We start from the raw sequence: 25,000 nt of genomic DNA, 5'->3' as shown, positions 1-25,000 counted from the left end.
TAAGCTATTGACGAATACGTCAGAAGTAAAACGTGCGACACATCATAGACAAGCGGTAGAGGCGTTTATAGAAAGCGCTAGGTAAATGGTGAAACAGTTTCCATGAGCATTTAAAGTCAGGAGTCAGGCAAGTAATAGAGATCAAACACGTTTCTGCAAAGTCCAAGATCGGAAGACGGACAAGGCTGAACGCTAAAAAATATTCGAAAGAAAGATTAGAAAAGGATAAAAACAATCACAGGTCACTAATGTGACATATTAACGAGACGAGACATGTCAGTTGTAATGCTAAAGATAGCGTAGCAAGCTGAAGTAAGTAGACCACACACACGCACTCGCGAATGCACATACGCAAATACGCGCACTCGCAGAATAACACACGCATATACACATACACCACGCACACGAGCACACACACGCGGAAACACACGCGTATACGCACACATACACGCATACACGCACACACGCCGAAACACACGCGTACGCACAAATAAACGCAGAAACACACGCGCACGCACACACGCACGCGCACACGCCGAAACACACGCGTACGCACACATACACGCAGAAACACACGCGTACGCACAAATAAACGCACACACGCACGCGCACACGCAGAAACACATGCTCGCTTTGACCTGAGACTGATTCGACAATCCAAGCCATGGAAAAAGTATAGGCAACGCATTGACCTGACACAATATCACACAATATGACGAGCAACGATTCTTTTCGCAGGTATAGAGACGCAGAAGAAAGACAGATAATGTTGTTTTCAGAAGAAAAGAAAATCGAAGGAGTACACATCTATCGAAATAGAAACAACAGCACATCCGCCAGCTGAGCAGCGGCAAAGGTCGGCAGCCGATAAACGTCGATGATTCGGAAATGCTCCCCAGAGGGCGCCATAGCAGGCTGCCACTAGGGCGTGCAAACAAGAGCGCACACAAACGCATCACAAACCTTGCGGGCCGTCACGGTGTTTATGACCCTTAGAAATGTCATCTGTCAGGAGGCAAGAAATGTGCGGTGCAATTTACTTAAGTAATTAAATAATTAATATATATATATATTAATACATGTACACTGTATATCGAATCTTCAATAAACAAGTCTTATTGTTTCTGGCTCACAACAACATTGTCTAACGTTGAATAATCTTAAATTTTACATTTTCCTCTCATAACGCGTTTAGATCTGGTTGCCCTGACGTTCGTCGAACCTCTTACGAGGAGAACAGGTGACGTCATTATCAAGTATAGCGTTACTACTAAACTGGACTCCACGCTAGTTTCACGGTTGTTAACTACGTGAATGTTGCACCGACCAACGTTGACCCATCGAGTAGATTCTGCGTCATTGGCGCGGCAACCACCGCATTGAGCGAATCCACATCAAAAAAATTCAATGCAGTTGCTATGCTGCTAAACAGTAACTAACTGTAAACGCTGTTTCAAACATCCTTACGAATCCCCACCATTGAAAAACAACTCGTAATTTCCGCGCTTCATTACAACGAGCTCTCGTGAGCTCTCGTGCGCGTCTGATTCAAAAGCAAATTGAAAGCCCACTCGTAATGATGCATAAATCCGTGCCTATTCATGCATGATTTTTTTCAAAAAACGTTTTAGATTATAAGCACGGGTAGACATGCTCGACTGTATAATAATAAAAGTTTTCGCTAATGAACTAATACTTCACGATGGCCACACACTACGCTACTAGCTTACGCATGCCTAAAACGCAATTAAACGTCCGTTCGCTAACGAACCGGGATGTGCAATCCCGGCATCTTAAAACTCTACGCTATCATGCACGTATCGCCAACGATAACAATCATAATAATAATGATAAGAAGCCTGAAGTATCCTCGCTTTCGTATACATAAATAGCGTAGGAGGCGCAGTCACACGGCAAAACCAAACACATCGAGAGTGAGATAAAAATCGTTCAATAAAATCGCCGTCAAGATGGCGAACGTTGCAAGTGAGTCACCACTAACCTCCGGCTCGGAATCCGGCATCTGGACAGTGAAAGAAACAGTCTATCAGTGACGCGTTTCCATGGAAACGACGCGCGCGAACTAATCACCGCACGCCCATCGCTATTTACGTTTGCTGCGTGTCTCATTAACTAAATATTCTCAATTCTTATTATTAATTCTTATTAAAGTCATTAATCGGGAGACTAACAAAGGTGAGGAAAACGCGCTGGTCAACTGTGAGCGTGGGTCTGCCCCGTTGTGAGATGACTCACAATCACCGATGTCTGCGAAAAATAAAAGGCAGTTACGATCCAAAAGCCAGCCGCTTGGCTCGCACGAACACCGGTGACACGGGGACGAACATTGCTGCGCTTTCTTGCGCTTCACGTTTGGACGCACAAGAACGCATGTACATCACCGTGATGAAATAATCACGACTAGAAATACGAATGTAAATATAATAATCAATAAGAAAATAAACAGTAAAAACCTGCAATCCCCTGCACAGCAGCATTTCCAAACAATGCCGTGTTTACAGCATACATATGGACATCACCCTCCGTCGCCCTTTATACTAACTGTACGGAAGGATCCATCGGTCCCCGTCCGCTTCAGCCGCAAAGGAGACGACATGGCGACCTTATACCAGAGGGCGCTGCGAGCGTAGTAGCTATCTTAGCTAAGGTACTCACTCCAAATCCGGCGGCTTGGTTGGCCTTGAACGCTCTCCAGTTCTCCAAGATGATGAGGCCTGCATAGACTTTGCCCACAGTCATCTTGCCTCCACCCAGCTCTGCTCCCCCACAGAATCGTACGAACATGTTTAGACACGACACGATTCGATTAAAATAACATTTCAGACGACATGGAACATATCCAATATCCCCCGCCGTATATTCACAGGTGTAAAACAGCAAGTGGGTTTCCTACACCCCTTTCCCCCGAATGATTTAAACTAATTTAGGTCGAGTAGGCCTACATTTACTTATAGCAGCTTCGGACTATGGTAACTATGGTCTAGCCGTAGCGAGTCGTGTGCACGCACGTTTACTATCCGTATATTATAACCTATTAACGTACAACCAGTGAACCGCCAATAAAAACTGTAAATCTCTTCACTAGCCCACTAGGCCAGTAGTCCAGTAGAAGACCCAAAAATTAAATATTTTTAACGTACAACGACCACAAGGTTTGCAGGATTTCCAACAGGCATTTCCAATTGCGCCCTCTAGCGTTACCTACCTGACTGCGGTGGCACTAGCTTGTTTAGCATTTTCTTAGCTTGCATCGGCCACAGCGTCTTGATAATAATTCGTGTTTCCTCATCTGCTTGGTCCATCTCGTCGGCTGCAACAGAAACATGACAATGCATCACCTACACGCAGACGAAAAATACTAGCAAGATTCATGATTCAAGACTCGCGATTTCAGATTCGAGATTCAAACGTGTAATTTGTTAATAAGACATATGTATAATATAGTTTACATCGTTTGAAAACAAATACTAACAAAAATAAGTACAACCGGTACATAAAATATAGTCTATGACCACACCAGGTGAAATAAATTGCTCTGTTCGCTGAATGTTGTAGTATATTGTTTTCGAAATATGTGCACGTAGAAATTATAACCCGAAAATATCAAGATCTATTAGCTGGCCACCACTAACTAGTATGGCATTATACAATCACGACAGATTTCAACGTCGGAAACGAACCCTCTAGTAATAGCAACGCATGTAGTAGCTAAGCTAATGGCTAGTAAAACAGCAACAGTTGAGTTAGTGGTAGCCCAAATAGTAATAATCTTGCTGATGTAACAGTGTTATGGTAATAGTTACGTTAAACATAGAGATAGCCATATAGCAACTAAATAAAATGATTAAAATAAAAATAATAATATCTAATACAATAAACCAATAAATATAAAATATAACAACACATATAATAGGCCTGTGTACAATATAGCGGACGCAATGCTACGGTAATAGCCGTGTTATCATAATAGCCATGCTATAGCATTAGTTTTATTAGAGCAGTAGGAGCAGAGAGAGTTCCACGCCCCTCTCAAGACTGTTAAGCCATCGTGCTGCGTGTAACTCACCATCTCTGTATTTGATACAGAGAGACTCTCGGATGAGAGCAAAGAGGGTCGTCGTGAACTGTACAGTGCCGTCGTCTGCTATGGGCATGTTCATTCGTATAAGGCGCTGCCGACGAAAAATCAAACAGCAACGAATAAATATGAGCAAATATGGCCATCAACGAGAGAACGGTAGGTTACTATAGTTCAGTTAAAGCCGAGGTCAGAGGCGAGGTAGAAACTTAATCTGGCGATTAATTCATTATTTTGCGTTCATTCTCTCTCTCTCTCTCTCTCTCTCTCTCTCTCTCTCTCTTTCGCTCCCCCGCATTCTTTCTTTCTCTCTCCTTCCCCCACATTCTCTCTCTCTCTCTCCCTCCCCCACATTCGCTCTCTCGCCCTCTCTGCCCCTCTCTTTCTCTCCACTCTCTCTCTCTCTCGCTCTCTCTCTCGACCACCTCTACACTGCGGATCCACTCGACGTGACTGGGCGATCGAATCCCTCTGGTACGTTTAGATATCGAGGATATCTGCCTAGAGGCGATATGCTGAGAGCGTTACAAGAGCTATTATGAAATGTCTCTTATAGCAAACGTTTTAGTATTGGCGGCATACTTCAAATAACGTAGTATTTGCGATCGCAATAACCTTTAAATAAATTGTTCACGTTAGTAACAAGGGAGCACGCTACGAGTCGCAATGATTGTTACCTTGTATGCGAGCCGATAGGGGCACTTTCTCCCAAACCCCACAGGTGGCGCCATGTTTCGAAGCATCTCGTACATGTCTGAGTAATGCACTCGTCCGCTGGAAACAGAGACAATATTTTTACGCTAACAGTCATAGAGTGACGACACGTCACCACTAGCAAATCACTGGGGCAACGTGGGGTTGCTGGACGCGACGTGTTGTCTGTGCAACACTCGGGAAGCCACCAGCCTAGATATAATATGAGGTTCCACAATAGAATTATCAAGTGCATGAGTTTTGCTGGAATGAGAGAACATGTCACCCCTTATTTCTCCAAACTTGGTCTCCTAAAACTTAATGATATTAATAAACTAGAACTAGCCAAATTTATGTATAAGTTTACTCGCAATGAACTGCCAGACCTTTTCCGCAACTATTTTATTAGAATCTCATGTACACTCCCACTATACTAGACTTTCAACATCAATGTGCTATCATCTTCCAAGGTTTAACACCAAGGTTGCTCTTGGCAATAAATCTCTAAGGTTTGTAGGTGTCAGACTCTGGAGTGACATACCCTTACATATAAAAAACCTACCCTTTTCAAGGTTCAAGTTCGCTTATAGAAATAGTTTATTACAGCACTATGAGTAACACCTAGTGGATTTGTTTAATCGAATACGATAATTTCACATCAGCGTGTCGTACCAATTGTTTAAATTGCCTTTTTGTATTGTCTACATATCATTATTTAGACTGGAGTCAGCTGTATTTGTACAGTGACTGTGATGTGGTTATTGTGTTCTCAGTAAACTATCCCTTTCACTGATTTGTTTATTTATATTATTATATAATTCATATATTTATTATTTATTATATTTTTGTCACGTGTACACAAACCTACGTGTTTTTGTACGCAAACATTCTTGTACATATGAGTACCTTCATTATGGGTATAATTATAATGCATCTACTCTGATAATTTCTCTATGCTTACGTAGGCCTAAGCGAAAAAGTCTTTTGTTTTGTTCTGCGTAATCTTGCATCGTTCCTGCTGTTGTTTTATTGTTATTAATTTAATCAATTTATGTTGAATTGTTGATGGTTTAACTTGATGATCTTGCAAAATCCATAAATTTTACAGTATCTCCTTGTTCATTCTATATGCATTGTATATTTTGTTCATTACATATTTGTTTCCTACACTTTTTCTCCATGGATTTACGAACTACTTGCTTTACTGCTTGAATTTGCATAACGTGCTCTCCACTTGCTGCTTATGTGCAATCCTTCGTGAATTCGTCATTATCATTATGTTATTCAGCGGCTCCTTTAATTAATCTACTCTTGGGGTGGCAGACTAGATGACTTAAGTGTCTTTCGCCACTCCCGTGCTTAAACTGATTAAAATTGTACTTCTACATGTAATTATTTCTTTTATAACGATGTACTCTGTATTTATGTATGTCTTATGCACAAATAAAACAGTTTCAATCTTGAATCTTGAATCTTAAATCTTGTGATGCTCTGTGCCTGCCCTGGTTAAGCTGGTAATGCTGGCAGAATAGGATGGCAAGAACACCGGGATAAGTCATCGCCCCTTCCCTACCACCTATTTCTATTCTCCGCGCAAGACAGTGTTGACTGTTGACACACAATATCTACAATATCCAGCGTTTCCGACCATGGAAAGGAAAAATTGTACCCGCTTGATGGCTCCGATAATTTAAAACGGCCGGCCGCTCGACGGCTTTCATAATTCAAAATGGCAGCCAGTACAATGGCGCCCGTACTCACGTGGCTTGCGGATCGATCTCGCCCCAGCCGCGGATGTACTCGTCCAGGTGATGCGGTCCGAGGATCGAGGAATCTCTCGTCAGGTAGTCGAAATTATCCATGATAACGGCGACGAACAAGTTCAACATCTGCAAATCGAGCGCATAGCATATCAGTACGTATAGGCCTACGCAAGCAGAAACTCTCATTCTCATTCTCCTCCTCCTCCTCCTCCTCCTCCTCCTCCTCTTCCTACTCTGCCTCCTCCCCTCCTCCTCCTCGTCCTACTCCTCTTCCTACTCTGCCGCCTCCTTCTCGGACGACGACTTGGTGTAGTTCTACGTGATAGCACACAGCATGTATCTATCTTGGCCATCTATACAAGTGATCCTGCACAAGCTACAGGCATTGTGTTATGTAGGTGATTAACAGACGTTTGAATTTTGAATAAAGAATTTATATTTTACCTCGCTACAAATACAATGACACAAATCAATTCCGAAGAAGAACTGAACTCACAAGTGAAAAGTAACTGTGAGCATTTGAAACCATATTAATGCGTGCCATCAGTCTCAACATTGTATGCTATATATACTTGAATATATATATTGCCAACGCGAGGTTATCCATGCAGTTTATCTGCACGAGCAGCAGAGTTGTAATAGTGTATTGATAATAACAAACGAGTCTATTCGGCCTGTTAGAAGCTTTTAGCGGCAATATTGCGATGATACGTATACGCACCGCAGAGGAAAACCGCGACCACCTACCAGAAATGAGCAAAGGAAGATGAAGCTGCAGAAGTAGAAGTAGGCGAAGTCCGAGCCGCACGTACTGTCGGCGTTGCTCGACAGCGGGTCGCACACCCGCCCGCTGATGCAGGCCAGCATGATCGCCTGCCAGTTCTCGCCCGTAGCACACCTGCGGTAGGTGGGATGGAAGGGGCACAGTTACCGACATCTATCCGTGGACGGGTGAAAACGATGACAGGCGCGTTTCATTAAGGATTGCCTGATACAAACGAGAGGCCGATTTACTTTTGTTAAGGAACGATCGCTGGTTGTTGGGCACGGAAGAAACGTTACACGCGAATTGAACCAGAATCGAAAAACGAATTCCGTTTAAACAGCCTAATTTTTGTAACGCAATGCTTTCCCGATCACGACACGACACGACTAACAGCAGGAATTTAATATAGAAAACTTTTAGCTAAACTTTAGAAAATGGTTTAGTTGAACAGTGTCCGGACATCTAGTTATATTAGACTCACGTGGGTGCACGGACAGTGTTACGTTACTGGACTAGCACTAGGGAAGCGACTAAAACCCTATCCGTTTACCAGTAACAACAATCTCCCACAGCATTCCAATACAGGCTTGGCATATCAATTTTGGAGTATCCCACTGTCTCGTTATATATATGGCTCTTGTACAAACACGCAGTTTTCACTACGATGAGATAAAATTTACAGCGAGCACTGGCGGTTATCTTACTATAGCAGGAAACTTCTGCTAAACAGTTCGAGTTATGCGCTGAGATGTTTTTATCTTTAAACAGCCGCGACGATTAAACCCGAAGTGTCATATGCTATTATATGCGACATCGTATAAAAATTCCGTTGCTCTAAAAATTTAATGATTATGATATGCGATTACATTATTGCGTCCAATAATGGTTCCATATTTGAACCTGATTACTTTAACCGGAATCATAAAAACAATCGTTACAATCGAACAATTTTTACCTTACGTTTAACTATGGAATTAAGTATATATAATAATAGTATATATAGTATACATATATAATATATTTAAATATACTTAGTTCCATTGATACCATAAATACATAATCGGAAAAAGAGAAAATGCGAGCATATCAGCACATGTAGTGATAGTTTTAACAGCTGGTTGCAGCATGCATAAGTTCAGAAAAACAATAGATCGCTAGGATGCTATCGAGAGTTGAAGCCCGCGAAGGTAAAAAAAAACATTCATAGGTTGCAGTGCAGTAGCTCTCCGAGAGAGATGGAGAGAGATGGCGAGAGAGAGAGAGAGAGAGAGAGAGAGAGAGAGAGATAGCGATAGAGAGATAGAGAGAGAGAGAGGGGGGGAAGAGAGAGTGTGTGGTGTGTGTGTGTGTGTGTGTGTGTGTGTGTGTGTGTGTGTGTGTGTGGTGTGTGAAAGAGAGAGATGAGATAAGAGAGAGTGGGGAGCGTTAGAGGGGGTAAGAGTGAGAGGCGGCAAGATACGGAGATAAATTAAGAGCGAGCGAGCGGAGCTGAGGAGAGATAGGGCGATATGAGAGAGAAGAGAGAAGAGATATGCATAGTATAGAGATAGTGTGAGAAAGAAAGGTGTGTGTGATGGAGAGAAGATGGGAGGCGAGAGGGGGGGAGTAGTGAGAAGCGGGCTAAAGAGATTAGTAAATAGAGGGAGCGATCGTATGAGTAAAGAGAGTAGGTAAAGATAAGAGAAGTAAAGAGAAAGAGGAGAGAGAGTAGAGTAGAGAGAGAGAGAAAAGAAAGAAAGCGTATACAGGCGACACCTTCGACAGAACGCGATTTATTGTTGTTTACAAAAAAAGCAAAGAGAAGTGGCTGACAAAAGTAAACGTGTTTAGCAATCCGCAAGTAAAGCATATACACCGAGTGAGTCGCACTGGCGACAGCAAAAGTACAAGTTCGGTGAAGTTGAAAACGTATGCGATGCGGAGAGAGTCGTGAAAAGCGAGCAACCGGTGAAGATTGACACATTCGTCGAGAAGAAACGTAGCGTAAAACATATATCGGCACTTAGAGAGGCAGAGAGCGAAGAAGAAGCGAGAGCGGTAAGTGCTAAAAAAGCAGCAGTAGCAGCGGCTGCTGCGTAGAGTAGCTTGCACAACTTGCCTGAACAGCAACAACAGCCCGTAGATAAAGTTTCGGAAGTTATTATGTCGATTTATTGCAGTTTCCGGATCCAAATTTATATTGCCAAAAACCTGGATTAGAGTGAGGAGAGGAACAAAACACGTTAGTGCGAACGGTGACTACGAGACGAATGACGGCAGGGTGGTGCTGCGTGCGACCTCACGCGCGGATCACCCGGCCCGCCCTAGGACGTAAAGCCCACACGACTAGGATCACACCAAGAGCGTATTAAGAAGGTATTAAGAGCGTATCATTATTATACCTTCTTAATACGCGCTTGATCACACTGATCGACGAAAGCCCCAGACTGCACAGGCGAGCCAAGATTCGTTACGCACATTAGCAGCAATCGAGCTGCTTAATTAATTAATTAATTGATTTAATTAATTCACACAGCCGAGCGGGACCGGAAATGCTCGCGTGTCACCATGACGATAAACCGTAGAGAACGTAGCGAACGCCCTCTGCGCCGTGCGGGGTATTCGTCGATACCAGACTACCACATAACACCAACAGAGGGCACCACGGACACATCACAAATGCTAGGCACTCTGCCAGCCGCAGGGCGCCACCTTCCCGAGTCTTTCCGCTTCGGGATTTCTTTCGAACTTGGTCGCGGTTCGACAAAAAAACCGATAGGAACGATTCAGGAAGGTTGGTGCACGTGGCCGCCCGCGGGCAGAGCCAATGGCAGTTTCTTCCCGCGCGATAACTCACCTAAACAATACCAACAGACCCGAAATGAAGTCTTGAAAATGGTTGTGTCGATTGATAGCCGAATCGGGATTTAGTTGAATATTGCCAAATACCTTTAGTAACGATAAAACGTGGAAAAAACAGACATGATCTGTGATGCAGGTGTTAACTCGGGCCGCCATACACGGATGCTCCCCCGAACGAGGTCGATAGATAAACACATAGGCCTAGATATCAAACAGGTGAATGTGCTGATTTATAGGCCCTGCCCACAAATTTGTAAGCCTGACGGGAGACGTCTTATTCGACTCTCGAAATACATGCGCTATGTGAACCATTTAGCCGGTTAATAATTCAATTGAACCCGTTAGGAACAATTATTTTAGGCAAGCCTCTTCTATTAAGAAACTGATATGCTACTTTGGTAGGCGTGAAATCATTTCGACGTGTAACGCATATGCGCCGACCTTTAGTCAACAGACTTTAGTCAGAACTAAATGTGATCCGGCAGAAGACGCGCGTCGCGTTCGGCGGCATGTGGCATTCGAAAACTTCTCGCGAATAAGAAAAAAACATCTACCATACTCGGCAGAGATAGGAGCAAAAAAAGACCCGTGCCGTGAAAATAAGCAAGAAATTAAAAAGCGAAAAGGCCGCAAATTCCTCATTAGATAATTCGCTTGCTGCGTCGACGTCTCCCGTGGGGAGCTTTTGCAAGGAATCGTCTGCGTGTTTTTTCTTTCGTGAACTCGAGGGAATCCGCGCTGACATCGGCCGATGTGAGCAAGAGTAATTAATGGATGATAGCACGTTCCGGTTAGGCCCACAGGAACGCTGCGCACATAAACGTTATCAGGAGTAAATAATAATAGAAAATAATCTATTATTATTCACTCCTGACGTTATCTATACGATCGTGCACACGATACTATATAGATATGTTTACGGTGCAAACGCGCAAGGAGTTAGTTGCACACAGTGTAGAGCGATGTAGCGACAATGCGACAGTTATATCTGCAGGCGCAAACCGACGCGAATTTCATGCCGAGTCACGGTTAGGAATTATATAAAAGTATTAAACTAAATTGGGAATTATAGGTTAATCTTCAAAAATATACCTACAATACGTACACATATCTATGAGATAGTGTATAGATATGTTAATAGATATATTAGTAGCGTAGGAGTAACTTAGAGGGGCCAGCATTCTGACCTATTAGTCAAAGCACAGTGAAGGAGATATTTCCTCCGTTCCATTAGCTCAGTTAGGCATATCGAAAAACGAAAACTAGCAAACATTAACTTAATTAGTTTTACGTGATGATTAACAGAGTACCTTACAATCACTATTTCTATGCAAATTCTTACCGACATTGCAGTTTCATACGATCGCAGTAGTGTAGACAATATCACCGTAGTTAAATTAATATTAGCGTTTGGCGATAGTCGATTAGAGTCATTTATGCAAGATGACGAAGGTGTGACGAGCAAATGAGAGAATTAATCAGCACGAAATAGGTGAATGCGTCGATTTCATTACCTGCATTCCAATAATTGCATATATGAAGAATAGCATAACGATTAGGAGGCAGACATATGGCAGAGCCTGAAATAAAAGAAAAAAACAGCATTTGAGATATTAGCTATATAGTATCATCGCTGTTACCGACAACGCTGTCACCTCCTCAAAGACTTACTCGCGTTTCTATCAATCTCCTTAATCAGTCTCTTTTGGGTTCACCGTTAGTTTATGCTTCGATTTACCAAACATACTAGTGGTTTTTGATCATTCCAACGATCTGCCTCGTCTCCTACCCCGACAAGATATCACTATCTTCCCGAATAGATAAAAAGTGATACTAATTATCAAAGACATCGGCAACGAATGTTTGATGATCACACGTTTTTTATGCTCAGTTAATTACTACTAGTAATAGATAGCAATCTAATTAATAAAAAATAACAAAAAAATCGATCTAGACCGCATAATTAAATTGCTGTTGAGCGACACTAGCGCCACACGGCGGCTCCCGGCCGCGTGCAGTGCGAAGATCGAGGAGCAACTGTACTTTGAAAGACTGTATGAAGGTCCAGAGGAGGATGCGTATCGTGTAGCCCTGCCGCAGTAGCTTGATGAGGCGCGCCGCCCGGAACAGCCGCAGAAAGCCGATGTTGATGATGTTGTTCTGAAACAAGCAGCCACGGTCCGACGGACGACCGACATGAGAACATTATTGCAGATGTCAGCAACATGGCGGCGGAGGCGGGGCGGAGACGTGGCGAGAGGCGTGTCCACATGTCCGCGAGGGCGGGGCGATAGGGGGCGCCGGCATCAAGTAATCTTGCCCAGACAGATGTGTTTAACTCGTTGGCGCGCGAGATCGCGAGTGTATGCAGACGTCGACTAAAAATACAGACTATTAATAATTTCGTTTATTCGCTTCTTTAATCTATACGATCGCCGTAGATGCACGTATAAGCCTCGTCAGCAGAAGGCAGGCAATTCAAAGAAGCCAATCTACTGTCTCTATACGTTCTGCAAGCAAAGTGATACTGCTATGCGCTCACGCTCGCGCTCCTTATGGGATAATTAAGCATGCGCGCTGATTTCGTTTTCGCTACAAATTGGTTTAATTCGAACGAGCACCGTAACGCTTCCACTCCGGCGCGAGATTGCCTCAATCGATGGAGTTAACATTATCGGACACAGGCGCACGCGTGGTAGCTGCCTTAACTCGCACGTATCCACTATGTAAATGCACGCGTAACGCCTACATTTTCATGGTTTTTAGACCGACGCTGTTATCCGTTGCCGCTGCAGACACGGGAGTCAAATTCTGTGGGTTTGTACAGAAGTACGCATCGAACGGAAAACTCAAGTAGACACCACACGCAGCGGCCTTATACGGCACATGTTCCGTTTCTTAATCATTATAACGGCAATAATGTACATCGAGCAACGGTAACGGCGCGAGGTACACGTAAAGTAAAGTACGTCAAGGTAGAATTTTAACTTTTTCGTTTTTGTTCCGTAGACAGCGTTCTATTCGGTACATTGATGAATTCGTGTGAAGATAGACGGATGGTTAGACGACGACGAAGACGACGACGATGCCGCCGACGACGATAGATGACGTGTGTGGTCCTTCTCGCACGAGTGAGTGTGTGTGAATGTGCGTGTGCGTGAGGGTGTATGTGAAGGTGTGTGTGCGCTTGTGTGTGTGTGTGTGTGTGTGTGTGTGTGTGTGTGTGTGTGCGTGCATGTGTGTGTTTGAAATTACGTGTGTGTGTGTGTTTGTAATTGCGTGTGTGTGTGCTGGGCATGCCCAAATCCGCCAAGATGCAAGAAATACGTGACCCGTGTGTGAGTGAGTGCGGATCAGGCAGCATCCCCGGTTGCAGAATTTCACCGGGGCTCTACCGCCGTGCAGAGTGAGACAATCATAATAATTAACGTGTGCCGTGAAAGAAATCATCGATAACCTCGGGCGCATGTGTGTCTGCGCGGACCTCCGCACGCCTGTTACAGTGAGAGTTTCACACTTCCAGACCTCTTTGGCATTCGCATGAAGACACACGGCCGAATCGAGCACGGGTGCATCCCCGCTCAGACTTTTCTTTCTGCCCCCCCTCCCCCCGTTCCGCTCGCAATGGACAAGCTGGGTTAAAAACCATGAAAATACCTGGGTCGATGGAGGTATCCTCGTCACCTTCACACACACGCACGCACACACGCACGCACGCACACGCACGCACACGCACGCACACACGCCAGCCCGCACTCACTCTTTCGCTTTCTCGCTCTCTCGCTTCATTTCCTTTTCAACCACTCTTGCTTTCACACACCCTAGGTGGCGGTACCGCAACTGATTTTGCAAAATTCCGCTGTTGCTCGCAGCTTTCAAACCGAACCGGACGGTCCGGTTCGATTTGAAAAAAACGTCTGTTGGCACGTTCTCACCACGCGATCGACGGTGCTGGACAGACCACATACATATATACATGGGCGAAGAATTTAATGACGTCACACATGGAACGTTGCCAGCAGCGACGATAGAACGCGAGAAGCAGACTCAGAACAAAATCGTTCGGTCGTTTTCGTATAAACAAATACTGTTGGGCAAGATTTAATCCATGAAACTCTATTTATAGCTCGATTTCACAGCAATCGCACCGTATGGGACCTCGCAGCTATGTGACTTGCAGAAACCTCGTCGGGCACATGCGTGATATTTGACAACTCGCACGAGAAAGAGCACAGATTAGCGTGTTGCTATATCTACATGCTGCGGGCCGAGCGCACTTCTCCACTGGCAGTTTCTGGCGCGGCTGCGACAATATCACGAATGTTTCTGCTAGTCACATATGCCCACGCGTCGGTCGATCGTACGAGTGAATTCGAACAGCTGCAATGGCGGGCCCTACAAGAACAACTAGTCCGCGAACGCTGATGTCTTAAATGCGGTAAACCTTATCCCTCAGAATAACGATCGTTCCGAGAGATCGGCGTTCAACAGACCAGCGGAACCTAGCGGGATCGGTATGGACTAGATGAGCTACGCTTCATCAACCGAGCCATACCGGAAGCGACCCGCCCCCGAATTGCAGATGTTTTTGTCCGTTGCTGTGAAACGAGCATGTTTTTTTTTTGCTTTTTGGCGGGAACAAGCCAGAAAGGTCTCACCTGTGCGGCTTTGCCCAAATCTCCACCTGCCAAGAGCCTCTATAGAGCCATCATGAGAAACAAGAGAAAGTAGCAACATATGAGTCACACACACAACAACACGCAGAGATATCACACTCACTCCTCCCACGCCGTCGCCGTACGAGCGCATAGGCCGGGGACACACAACGACAGCAGCACGAAATAAACGACCATGCTACTCGATCACACCGCCACGCGGAAATCGTGTCGTCAGGCGCCACTGTGAAAATCAGACAATTCAACAATCCCCAAGTCGTTCCCGCGCGGCCCGATAGATGGCACTGTCCGTTGCGAACTGCGGTCATCTGGCGATTGTTGGATTCGGTGATTTTAAACGTGGAGGCCTATGCATGCAGAGAGAATGCAATAAAACACAGGTCCTGCGCACATGTTGCAAATAGACGCTTTTCCATGACATGCAGGTCTATATGCTTGTATGTGCGCGCATGTGTGTGCGCGTATGTGTCAACGCGTGTGTGCGTGCGCGCGCGTGTGGGCGAGCGCGTGTGTGTTTTAGCATTGAAGTAGTATGTAGTCATAGAATCCACATTACGCTTGTCATTCTGTCACTGGTGCTTGTATGTGTTTAAAGTGAGTCATGCCGTGCCATTCGTGTCTCGTTTCGTGATGTGGATAATAAAATTTCTGGTGTCATAAAGGTTCAAAATTTACCATAGACGTTGCAAGTAAAGTGTCCTATAAAAGAAAAGGAGTATATATAGTATACGAAGAAGTCACTTCTAGAGACAGAAAGCGGTAGATAATCAGATAGATAAAAATGGGGAGAGAGAGAGAGAGAGAGAGAGAGAGCGCGCGCGAAAGAGAGAGCAAGAGAGAGCAAGAGAGATAGGGGGTAAGCGAATGAGAGAGGAAGGATAAGAAAGAGCGAAAGAAAGCGAAAATGATTTCAGAATAAATGGACGCGAAGCGTTTCGCTTCGGTCATGTTTCCATGACCAGAAATCCATGAAAACGTTTCTACAGGTGTCTACAACTATTAAATATTGTCCATACATATATGTACATACACACAATGCAAGAGTCACAGTCATCGCAGCATTTACAGCATAAGAATATGGCACAGTACACTCACGATCTGGACACAGATCATAATCACACTAAACAACAGGACTACACAATAAATAGAGAGAGAAAGAGAGGGAGAGAGAGAGAGAGAAAGAGAAGAAAAAGAGATTTAAAAAAAAAAGAGAGAGAGAGAGAGAGAGAGAGAGAGAGAAAGGGGGGGAGATGAACTCATGCATTGCTGAGCTACAGAGGACCAGAACAAAAATGCCGTAGTCGGTCGCGTGGAAGCCACTTCGGCTGCGCGCGGTGACATCACCGCGATGTAGCACGTGACTTCCAGACGCGTCTGCACGCACAGGAAGAAATTAAACACAAGCGTATAGCAAAGACGCCCGATCGGGGAACGAGAGTCGGTCAGGCCTCTGGCAGGTGAGACGAAAACGGCCAGTCCGAGAACGTAACTAAGTCAGGCGCAGCGACAGCAGCAAGCGCAGCAGAGAAAGTTCAGTGCGATTTCGGAAATAGTCGGCAGCGTGGTTGATATAGAGGGCGTGCAAGTGCATCTACGTCCCACGTGACAACCTTCGATCACCCTGCCGACGCATTCCGGAAAATCAGCTCCGAGCATTAAGCGAACAAGCCAAAGAGATCGCAAGCAGATCTAGACTACAACTTATCTACAGCGCTATAAGGCTATTCCTACGAAAAATAAGTGTGCAAAGGTGTCGTAACCATAGCCTAGAAAATAAGCAGTTTGATTTGAACATTTTACCGATTAAATCTCCCTTTTCACTGGATCGCATTGACTCGTTTCGCATTGATTTTAATACGAAGAATAATGTATAATAAAAACGCGTTGAATTCATTATTTTTCACCCTCGTCAGCGTAAATAGATAAATAGACAGTAGTAATAGATGCAACACGCATACAATACGTGTACCAAGCTGAGATTTTGGTGGAATTTAGCCGTGGATATATAATCGAATGATAAGTCAGCGAGCACTTTAAAAAGCGAGCAAGGATATATAAAATGCGGGAATACGCGTGTAGAAAAAAACCTCGGAAATAAATTATGCCGTTCCGCATATTCCAATTTCGACCGCCAGGTGTCGCCAGATGCAGCAGCAAATGGTTGCCTTCATTCGGCTGCCAGAAAAAACCGGCAGCGGTATCTCATGTTGCTGAGTCTTTACCGATATGCAACAACGTGAACACCCGTGGTACCGCGACAGAATGCAAATAAATCGTGTCGGTGACGGGAAAAATCCGAAAGTGTGGGATGCGGTAGGTGAGGGTGGGAAAAGACGGAAGAGGAAGCGGGAAGCAATACGCGCGGGTGGGGGTTACTATAGTGTTGAAAGCGGATAGTAGACAACAATAACACCTGACATATAGCGGAGATTTTTCTCTCGACGGAACTTTGTACCGATGCTTCCAGCACTAAAATTAGAGGTATATTAACCACGAAGAATAGTTGTAATTGCACGCGACATCAGCTAGACGGTCGGCGCTTAGTCGGCTGATATGCCCTGAGGGATAGTAGGGTGCATACCTTTACTTCAGACAGCAGGACGTCCGCGATGCTGCCTACGACTGTGATGAAGTCGAACGTGTTCCAAGTGTCCTTGAAGTAATTCTAAAAGGGTACGGAAATCATGAGAACACACCATGGTACGAGAGAAGAACACAAATGTAGATAGTCAGAGAAAGAGAGAGAGAGAAAGAGAGAGAGAGAGCGAGAAGAGCGGAGAGAGAGCGAGCGGCGAGAGAGGGAGAGACGAGAGGAGAGAGAGTAGAGAGAGAAGAGAGAGAGAGAGAGAGAAGAGAGAGACGAGAGAGGGGAAGATGAGGAGAGAGGGAGAAGATCAAAATTCGGAAAAAGATAAAAGTCGAAGAAGAGTATAAATGCTAACACGAATACTATTAACAATCCCATCAATTTTAGAAGCGATTCACCAATACGAATAGACATAGAGACGTGCAGAAATATTGCATAGACATTTAGCCACACCATTAAGAGGCTCGCAACAGTTAAGTAACGAATCTACGTCATTAAGACATCGGCGTTTGGCCATAATCCGAATGATACCGCGAACAGCAGCTACCTATGAAGGCAGGCGCTGTGAACGCGGCGAGGGGGTGGCCGACGGGGCGGAGCGATAACAATGTTATATTTTCGCAGACACGAGGGGACGGCCGCACCGCGATACGGCGTAGCTTGAACCCGGGCGAGGCTAGAAAATTGTGCTCTTTTCCACCTCACCCCCGCGGCACATCGCTGCTCCATGCCGCACGGCGACGATACTCATTCCGTATCCGTGCATTGTAATATTGCAGTGGTAGCGATGTCGGCCAGCACTGGCTGTTCAATCGCAACAAGTTCGCTTTTGATAGTAAAAAAGCGTTCTCGGTTACCGGCGCTCGTTACGCCATCTTTTTAATAAGCATGTTCTCTTGTTACGACGATGAAACGCCGAGCGGTGACCGGGGCGTGCTGCTTGCGTGCGATTAATATGCTATTATAATCCAATAGTAGCGCTACGCGTACGAGAAAGGGCAAGCATAACACACACGCGCGGCACGAAACGGCACTCGCACATCTCGTACGCACGCACGCACGGCGCTCACAGAACAAAAAAAAGAATTAACGTTGGCAGAGAACGGACTATACGATAGTATTACAACGAGCACAACTGCGTTAAAGCGGCGAGCGAGGTTCGAGGAACGTCTGTCGAGCAGAAATGCGGTAGGAAAGGAAGAGGAGCATTGGAAAAGAAAGAAAAATTGGGGGCTGGGGGGGGGGTCGTTGCCGCAATTGACGTAGAAATGTACAGTCGCTGCCACGGTCACACAGGGTGGGTTATTGGGAGACGGTCAGTGAAGGGGCGGGGAGAGTCGAAGACATAGGCGGCGCCTTTATTGCAACGTGTATACGTTGAGTGGACATCGGAAAAGACTCGCATCCTGCTTTGCTAGATGACAAGCGATCAATCAGGTATATAATGAGGAATATTAGTTTGTGTCCTACTAGTGGTTTGCTGTAAACCACCAGGCAGCTGAAAGGAGAAACGATAGTACTTCGTCGAAAAAAATCGAGGTTGAATGACAGCGGAAATATAAATGTTATGAGCACAATTATTAAACAAGCATGCAGGTAAACTCGTAAAAATATTGTAAATGCCAAACCTCGAAATAAGTCGGGTTGTATTGCAAAATGGAAACAGAATAGGCGGAATCTATTGAACGATTCGCGTATGAATGAATGAATCGATGTATGCAAACATAACTTACAGCGCCACACACCACATCCTGGAACTGCATCGACGTTTAATCATCCGAGTGTCTCGTTATCATGAACTTATTCAAACTTCAACTCTACGACACATAGTGTATAGTAAGTGAGATAGAGAAACTGTGACATAAGGAGTGCTCGGGATCTTTACTCAATGCAGGCGTGTGGAAATAATCGTGTTCTCGTGAATACGTGCTTGGCGAGTAGGCCACCGGAGAATGAAGCAGTGAAAGCGACTTCCGTAAAATGTCAGTGCTCGAATTATGCATTGATATAGTAGTATACATAAATGTATCAAGTGATAGAAAGTAACGCGCATAAGTACTTTTATTATATATATTTATATATATATATATATCACCGCATTTTTGCTTTATTTGTTGCCAAGACGAAATTTCTTCAACGTTCTAAAATCATATTTCGAACGCCTTAACCTTAACCAGCATCAGCGTACGTTTTAGCGGCAGTGCCCGAAAGTTTACGGCGTCTAGTTGCGATACGGACGCCTAGCAACGCGTCTGCACGCGGAATGTTAAAGGTGAACGCACTGGTTCCAGGAGTGACGTAGTATTTTGTGTGAGAAGAGGCGCACTAGCGCCCCGCATCCCTTACCATGACGACAAAATGTTTGTCTCTGACTGACGCTTGCATCCGAACGCCGCCAGCTTCAGGGCACACTCGATTGGTGAACAACAGTGGTGAAGGCCATATTCATATAGGTTTAGCATTTGAAGGTATGTAAGGTCGGGATCGTTGTGCTGCAGTGGTGGCCAAAGCACACAAGCAGCCCGGGGCGGGAAGAAAAAAAAAAGAAAGAAGCAACGTTAATCGAAACGGCGCTCACGCAGGGCCGCGTAAAAATGGCGCGACGCGTTGGTCAGTGCTCTCAGTCCAGAAGCATTCGTGCACCAGTCACTGAGTCGCTGAGCATAGAGAACAATGACCAACGCTGGGCTCGCTAGGCGCAACTGCACGGCAAGACGTTGGACAGCATTGACCCAGCTTGTCGCTAGCGCGAAGGCGACGGTGTGTGGTCCCTCTGTTGAATATTTTATCCAAAAAAACTGGCGCTGATCGTCTAAATTTTGTTAGTACGAAAGTGTTTTTGCTTGACGGTTTGCACGCAGCTACTAGAATTCTTTGTGAGGCAAAAGTTGCACGCAGATAAGCATACATTTGCTGCGCGAAGAATGCGCGCGCAGGCACTAGAAGAGGGCACACAGAGGGGGCACCTCCGCTCTCAGACGACGCTGTCGCGTTAGCGAATGGACAGCTAGCGTACATAGCAGTCCGACAAGGCTGTAGTCTATACCTGGGCAGCGTACTCTTCGTGCACTCACGGGCCCTTACCTGATGATCTCGAAAGCTATCATGTTGAGAATACACTCGACGTAACAGGACAGTGTGAAGTCATGTTCAAATAGCAGCGAGCACTTCACCGTACTACGATCGCTGGTTGGTTTGCGGAACTGTGGGGGAAACGCGAAAAAAGGAAAGCGATGGTTGCGGTTTAACATAGCCTGTCCCGGAGGGAGCAGGTAGGCATTGATATGTCTGCACCAACACTCGTTTCAGTAAAGGCACGCACAGCACACCGCCGCCAGCACGCACCGCACGGCAACGGACAGGCACGCAGACGGCACGCAGCGCACGCACACACGACACCGGGACTACACACACACACACACACACACACACAAGCACGCACGCAAATGCACACGCCAATGCACATATACACGCACAAGCACATACATAAATACACACACACGCGCACACGCATGCACACACGCGGCACACTTATTTACCGTGACGCCCACGCACACAACTCCACCTCTAATATCAATGCAGTGCCTCTCCGAGACTACTATTCAATTACGATTTGCCTAGAAGATCTTTCCACGCCAGTCCTTCACGGAATACATTGCGACTGGAGAAATATCACCAGTCGCAGAATCGTGCTTGCTTTGAACTTTATCATGACTCGAACCATTCGGCATTGTGAACAAAGGCAGTTATGTGAAATAGCAGCGTTGTAAAGTGCTCTTCTCAGATGTGATATGCTGTGACGTAACACTTATTCGACTTTTTGAAATTTAAAAGTGGGAAGAAAAATACTCACCGCTGTGAAAAATTAACAGGTTATATAGTGTGCGGACAATTACAGTGCAAACACCGCGTGTAAATGCGAAAACATCACAGAGTACGAGTGCATCTGCGTGAACAACCCGTTCTTTTGTAAATAACAAACAAGCTTTACAAATCCGAACTATACTGCTTTGCATTTAATTGACAACGCGACGGCTTTTTTACAAGCACATTTGCAACAGCGCTAAAGGAACAAGTAACTTTGACCCTCATTAACGTTTAGCTCTCGCTAGAGACGCACGTTTCCAGCATTCGGTTATGAGTTATCTAACACCGCATTCGTATTTCTCTATCCATCTCGCTAGCGCTTCGATTCTCCTTTCCACGCCTACCTTCATCATAAGAATGATTGTGTTGAGTGAGATGAGAACCATGATGAACCACTCGAAGACCGACGAGACGACCAGCTTCCAGATGCGGTAGCGGATCGAGCTCTTGTCCTGCGGCATGTAGCGCGCCAGCGGCTTCGCGTTGATGGCGAAGTCTATACACTGCTTCTGCAAGTCGGCAAGTGGAGCGGCGTGTTGTTGTTGTTGTTGTTGTTATTGTGTGTGTGTGTGTGTGTGTGTGTGTGTGTGTGTGTGTGTGTGTGCGTGTGCGCGCGCACGATGCACCCGCTCGGGTCCATCAATCTTTATACGGAGACGTTGAGCCATGCACGGGCTCTGCTTCATAGTGTCGTTACAGCTAGGGTTGGGTGTACGGGTATGGATGCACGTAACAACTTCATGTTTGTCTCTCAGTGCAAGATAGATGTAGTTAGTCTGCTAAGATGGTGTGAACGTATATAGCTTCGGGTTTCTGGCAAGGATGTATTTAATAACTCCCAGTTTGTCTCACGGTGCAAGGTTAGATGTAGGTCTGCTAAGGTGCCACGAGACGAGAGTATCTAGCTTCAGTAAGGCAGTGAAAGAGGACCAACACCTAGCTTCGCTTTGGGGTCTAACATAAGTCATGGTTAAGAATGAGAATAGGGGTAAGTTTAGTATTAGTGCTACTATTATGCGGAGTTACACGTCCCCCTACCGCAATCGCACCTCTACCCGTAGGTCTAACCCATACACCTAACCACACGGTGAACAAGGGTTATCCCTTTCTCCCTCATCGCCTCGTTTCCATTCTGTAAACTCGTCCTTTCCCCGACTCACTTGGTTCTTATCCAGCTCTCCTCCCATCAACTCCTTTTCTCCCTGCTCCTGGAAGGTGATGATAATCAAGGCAACGAAGATGTTTACAAAGAAGAAGGGAAATACGATGAAGAAGACGATATAGAAGAAGGCCATCTCCATCCGATAGCCCGGCTGCGGACCCTTGTCCACCTGCGTGGCATCCATGGAGTTCTGCAGCACTCTGCGAGAGGGAGGCAAAGGTTACATCAAGCGGGTGCCCAGTCTTCACCTTATGGTCATTAGATATAACTGTAGGATTAAAGAATGCACTATTACATTATTATAGATTATTAATTAATGATTAGCTTTTAGTAATAGGCCTACAGTGTTATTTTATACTATACACATGTAGCCAACTTCAGCAGCAAAAATCACAGATATTTATGTACGATGTGTGACGTAATCAGTGGCACCCCCTATAGCTATAACGGTGAACATCGGTGCCCCAACAGCTGTACACATGAACACCAGTGACCCCCAATAGCAGTGTACATAGATACTGGCGCCATTTATGTAGATGTAGACGTACTTTGGCCAGCCTTCGCCCGTCTGCACCGTGAACAGTGTGAGCATGGCTTCGGCAACATTGTCGTAGTGAAAGTCCTGCCTCTTCCACTCGCGCTTGGCCGTCTTTGGCGGTTTCTTTTCGTCGACGAACTCAAAGTACTCTCCCCTAGCACATAGACAAAGAATGTAAATGGCTGATAAATGTGTGTGTGTGTGTGTGTGTGTGTGTGTGTGTGTGTGTGTGTGTGTGTGTGTGTGTGTTGTGTCTGCGTCTTTGCGTGTGCTCTGTGCGTGGCGTGCGTGCGTGTGCGTGTGGCGTGTTTGCTGTGCTGTCAGTGTGCGTTGCGTGCCATGACGTTGTCCGTTTGCGTTACGTGGCGCGGCATAAGCGTGTGGTGTGTGTGTGTGTGTGCGCGCGCGCGCGTGTGTGTGTGTGTGCGTTTGTTCGTTCGTTTGTCTGTGCGTCATTGCAGGTCCGAGAGAAAAAGCCTAGCTGTTCTCGAGTGGTGTGCCAAGGCAGTAGCAGCTCTGTCCGTGTGGCCTTTCATTCTGCAACAGGGCCCTGTTGTCCATACATCTAACTATTCTTGTCCCCTATGGGTTCAGTTCCCTATCGATTTGTCGATGTACTGTTGTGGGATCTTATCTACGGTTGTGGTTGAGTCTGAAACTTACTGGCATTCCTCTTCGATGTTCTTGCTGAGGTCGGTGCAATACCAGAACTTTCCGCTGAACAGCTGCACGGCAATGACGGCGAAGATAAACTGGAACAGCAGGTAGACGATGAGGATGTTCAGCACGTTCTTCAGCGAGTTGATCACACAGTCGAACACAGACTGAAAGCAGAAGAGCGGAGCGAAATCAGAGTAGTTCCTTCGGGAAACGCCTACAACGTTCCGGTAGCGTTGGTATACGGTCGGGAAGTGTAGCAGTTCGTAGCGGTGAAATGTCGGCAACGTTCACGGAACGTCACGAACGATCCCAGATAGAACAGTGAAAGGGTTTGTTAAATATTTAGGAAAACTGTCCACAAGTCGGGATTTCGACGTCTGTGAACAATGTCTGCAGTACGGTTTGTCAGACCTGTTGATTCTCAAAGAAATAACTATTTTTGTGTGAAATAACAAACGTAAACGCGTGTAATATCGTAACTCGCACAGATGGCTTGCAGAGGAGTCGTGTGAGCTGGTCGATGAGCAGCATACCTTTAGTTTTGGCACCCTCTTGATAGTTTTAAGTGGTCGTAACACCCTCAGTACTCTCAGCGACTTGATGGTGTTGAGATTTCTACCTGCACTACCTGTTTGAGATTGCCTGTGAACGGTCGAAAACAGACGTACATCACACGGTATAACGCACATGCACGTACACACGCACGCAGATATACACGTATACGTACGCACGCGCGCACACAGACACGCGCACGAACGCACCTAGACACGCACCACGCACGCCAACACGCACGCACGCCAACACGCACGCACGCACTCACGCACGCACACTCATCGTTGCATATATTACGCACCCAAAGTAGAAAGCCACTAAGGCACAGATGACGACGAGCGCGTCCAGGAGATTCCAGGGGTCTCTGCAGTAGGAGCCCGGATGTAGGATCACTCCCAGGTCGATGATCTAGAGCAAAAAGCCAACGTTCTCACCTCAGCAATATCTACTCGCACTCGCCCATGCATAATCCACAACCGGCCCCATATGTAGCTGCAGTGCAGGACAGACAAATCACAATGCAGACTTGCGAGCGTTCAGTGGCTGAAAGGTTACCCGTCGAATAGCGCAGCATGCCCTTTTAAAGGACTGCAAAAAATGTCGAAAATCAAGATTAAATATCTCGCGTCTATTTTTTTCAGAGAAGTCTAATTTAACCAATTCACTTATCCAGGTTTCATTCAATTAAATGTTATTCGTTTAAGTAAAATAATGATGATTCTTTTCTATCGGCTCTTTCCTTTCTACCCTCCCTTTATTGTTCTCTCATCCCTCTCTCTCTCACTTTCGTTCTCTC

The 25,000-nt window shown here is 45.6% G+C and overlaps 1 protein-coding gene across 1 annotated transcript in view; it reads right to left on the bottom strand.

The window, feature by feature from the left end:
* Nucleotides 1-25,000, bottom strand: part of LOC106809770 (voltage-dependent calcium channel type A subunit alpha-1-like) — a 59,675-nt gene that overhangs the window by 12,014 nt on the left and 22,661 nt on the right. The window contains exons 4-21 of the mRNA XM_014812970.1: nucleotides 24,506-24,612; nucleotides 24,186-24,294; nucleotides 23,656-23,816; nucleotides 23,003-23,146; nucleotides 22,453-22,654; nucleotides 21,637-21,801; nucleotides 19,772-19,917; nucleotides 18,896-18,923; nucleotides 17,420-17,503; nucleotides 12,206-12,322; nucleotides 11,677-11,742; nucleotides 9,420-9,511; nucleotides 7,303-7,453; nucleotides 6,554-6,681; nucleotides 4,777-4,873; nucleotides 4,088-4,193; nucleotides 3,227-3,331; nucleotides 2,677-2,777 (exon numbers count right to left, since the gene is read on the bottom strand). Coding sequence (XP_014668456.1) covers nucleotides 2,677-2,777; nucleotides 3,227-3,331; nucleotides 4,088-4,193; nucleotides 4,777-4,873; nucleotides 6,554-6,681; nucleotides 7,303-7,453; nucleotides 9,420-9,511; nucleotides 11,677-11,742; nucleotides 12,206-12,322; nucleotides 17,420-17,503; nucleotides 18,896-18,923; nucleotides 19,772-19,917; nucleotides 21,637-21,801; nucleotides 22,453-22,654; nucleotides 23,003-23,146; nucleotides 23,656-23,816; nucleotides 24,186-24,294; nucleotides 24,506-24,612 — 2,109 coding nt within the window. The remainder of the gene's footprint in view (nucleotides 1-2,676; nucleotides 2,778-3,226; nucleotides 3,332-4,087; nucleotides 4,194-4,776; nucleotides 4,874-6,553; nucleotides 6,682-7,302; nucleotides 7,454-9,419; nucleotides 9,512-11,676; nucleotides 11,743-12,205; nucleotides 12,323-17,419; nucleotides 17,504-18,895; nucleotides 18,924-19,771; nucleotides 19,918-21,636; nucleotides 21,802-22,452; nucleotides 22,655-23,002; nucleotides 23,147-23,655; nucleotides 23,817-24,185; nucleotides 24,295-24,505; nucleotides 24,613-25,000) is intronic.

The sequence above is a fragment of the Priapulus caudatus genome, unplaced genomic scaffold, assembly GCF_000485595.1.
Source record: "Priapulus caudatus unplaced genomic scaffold, Priapulus_caudatus-5.0.1 Scaffold383, whole genome shotgun sequence".
Lineage (NCBI taxonomy): Eukaryota > Metazoa > Priapulida > Priapulimorpha > Priapulimorphida > Priapulidae > Priapulus > Priapulus caudatus.
Note: the sequence above shows the minus strand (reverse complement) of the source record. Positions and strands in the feature narration are given on the sequence as shown.